At 54.8% G+C, this 2,326-nt stretch overlaps 1 protein-coding gene across 1 annotated transcript; it reads right to left on the minus strand.

The window, feature by feature from the left end:
* Positions 1-305: 305 nt before the first annotated feature.
* LOC100136988 (peroxidase 12) lies at positions 306-1,691 on the minus strand. Its single transcript, XM_044479345.1, has one exon. The coding sequence runs from the start codon at positions 1,603-1,605 to the stop codon at positions 580-582; it is 1,026 nt and encodes a 341-aa protein (XP_044335280.1). The 5' UTR covers positions 1,606-1,691; the 3' UTR covers positions 306-579.
* Positions 1,692-2,326: the final 635 nt, after the last annotated feature.

A 2,326-nucleotide genomic window follows, 5' to 3' on the forward strand; every position in this document is an offset into this window, starting at 1 on the left:
CTGCTTGATTAATCATCACTATTGTGTAACTAGAAATCTTTTTTTGCGACGAACTAGAAATTAAACTTTGGTAACGTGCCAGTACAGTGCATCCCGGACATGTATGTCATTCGTTAAGCATTTCTGGGCTTTTGTATTTAAGCTGTATGTATTGGCCGTCATACAGTAACACTCACAGTGAGAGATGGAGCACCGTTTCCGGACGGCCTAATTATCCGCAGTCTTGACCATCATACAGCACGTGACACTGACATCATCTCTTTTTTGTGTTGACACGAGACGTAACACTGAGAGTGACACGCTACTTTGCGTTTCTAGTTGGTCTTGAAGCTGACCCAGTCGTATATTACTTTTTTCTCTGAGACAGCACGCAAATTACATGCCTTAACTTTATAGAAGGCAGAGGATCAGACATTACGATGTTACTGATGATCACACACACGCTAAGAAGAAGATGCATACGATCTGACCTCTCATCTTATTAACTAAGAAAACATGCTTGCACAATTAATTAAAAGTTTAAAACACACCAGCTTAACGGACGGTCACTCACACTACGTTACATGGATAGAACATCTCTCACATGTCGGCGGCGATCCCCTCGTCGCCGGTGGCGGCGGTCTCGATGTCCTGGACACGCCTGTTGGGGGCGGCGCAGTTGTTCCGGATCTCGCCCTTGTTGCCGGTGAGCAGGTCCATGTTGCTCATCTTGGTCATGGACCTGGCGAACTGCTCGAAGAAGGCGCCCTGGTTGAGGGAGAAGCGGGTGGCCATGCGCTTGGTGGTGGGGTGGTCGATGAGGCCCTGGTCCGACTTGAACAGCCCCTGCCTTGCGATCAGGTCGAAGTAGTACTTGTTGTCGAACACGTCCGGCGTGCGCACGTCGAGGTTCTGCGTGAGGGTGCCGGCGGGGTTGTCCCCGGCGCACTTGTTCCGGAGAGAGGTCGCGAACTTGGAGTCGATGGCCGGGTTGGTGTCGAACACTGGCTTGAAGCGGTCCTCGAAGGCCGGGCAGTGGGCGACGCCGAAGGTGTGCGCGCCGGAGAGGGACACCAGGTCGGCCACGTCCAGGCTGCGGTTGCCGAAGGAGGAGATGAGGGTCGGCACGTCGAAGAAGGGCGCCGGCAGGAGGCCGACGAGCGCGGACGACGCCGGGGCGAGCCCGTCGCGGCGGCCCAGGGCGACGTCGAAGCGGGGGCCACCGGCCTTGACGAGGGAGTCGCGGGTGGCGAGCACGGTGATGTCGGCGCAGGAGACGGTCGGCCCGCAGGCGCTGTGCACGGCGGCGCGGATGCGCTCGATGAGGTCGAGCGCCACGGGGCGGAGCGTCTGGTTGGGGACCTCGTTCAGCTCGCTGCCGGCGCCCTTGAGCAGCACGGACGCGTCGCAGCCCTGCGGGAAGCAGTCGTGGAAGAGAATGCGGATGAGGGCCGGCGCCACGCCGACGTCGCGCCGGAACGTCTCGGCGACGTGGAACTCCACGATGTGCTCCAGGTCCGGGCACGTCGCGGCGTGGAAGTTCGGCGACAGCTGGCCCTCCGACGAGTGGACGGCCGCGCAGACCAAGGCCAGGACGGCGACGGCCGCTGCTGCTCTGGACGCCATCGCTGAGGCTGAGCTTCTAGCTTCTTGCACCTAGCTAGCTAGCTACGTACGAGTGAGGGAGGGTCGTGTGGCTTGCACAAGATACCCACTACCCCTTGCTATTTATACACCGAACGGCTAGTCACCTCCGAGCTGGCTGGCTCGATCCGATCCACATGTGATGCAAATTAACTAGACAAGAGAGAAGACTAGTCGCAGAAAGAGAGAGACTAATTGGAAATTAAAGAGGAAGATGCAACATGTGCAAGTTGCATGGACAAAGGTCATGAAAATCAACTGGCTGGGTAGGGTAGGGTACCTCAGCTGCTCGTGTCTCTTCCTCGAACTTTCCTCCTTGTTTCCACGTGAACTTTCACCTAACACCACAGTGACATGCATGTTGGACATACTATATTATATATGCCAGGAAAAAAGTGGCATAGATTGCTAGACAGATTCCATGAATCGAGTACGTGCTTGCTAATTTGGTAGGGCATAATTTACGGATCAAGCAAGAGCATCCAGTTAGATCTAACGGATATGGAATCATTCTGAACGACACCAAGCTACGGGCTGAGCGATTGATTAGTTAATGGCGGCTACCGAAGATAAATTAAGCTATATCCCGCAAAAAAGAAGATAATTAAGATATAGGTGTGGTTAGTTTGGGGTCAAGTGTCGTCTTATCTCTCGGACGATGCATGCAAAGCTACGTACCACTTGCATGACAAAATAAAGCCGC

This window comes from Triticum aestivum, chromosome 2D, assembly GCF_018294505.1.
Source record: "Triticum aestivum cultivar Chinese Spring chromosome 2D, IWGSC CS RefSeq v2.1, whole genome shotgun sequence".
NCBI lineage: Eukaryota > Viridiplantae > Streptophyta > Magnoliopsida > Poales > Poaceae > Triticum > Triticum aestivum.

Coding starts and splice junctions, on each gene's coding strand:
- LOC100136988 (XM_044479345.1), bottom strand. CDS start 1,605: ATGGCGTCCAGAGCAGCAGCGGCCGTCGCCGTCCTGGCCTTGGTCTGC.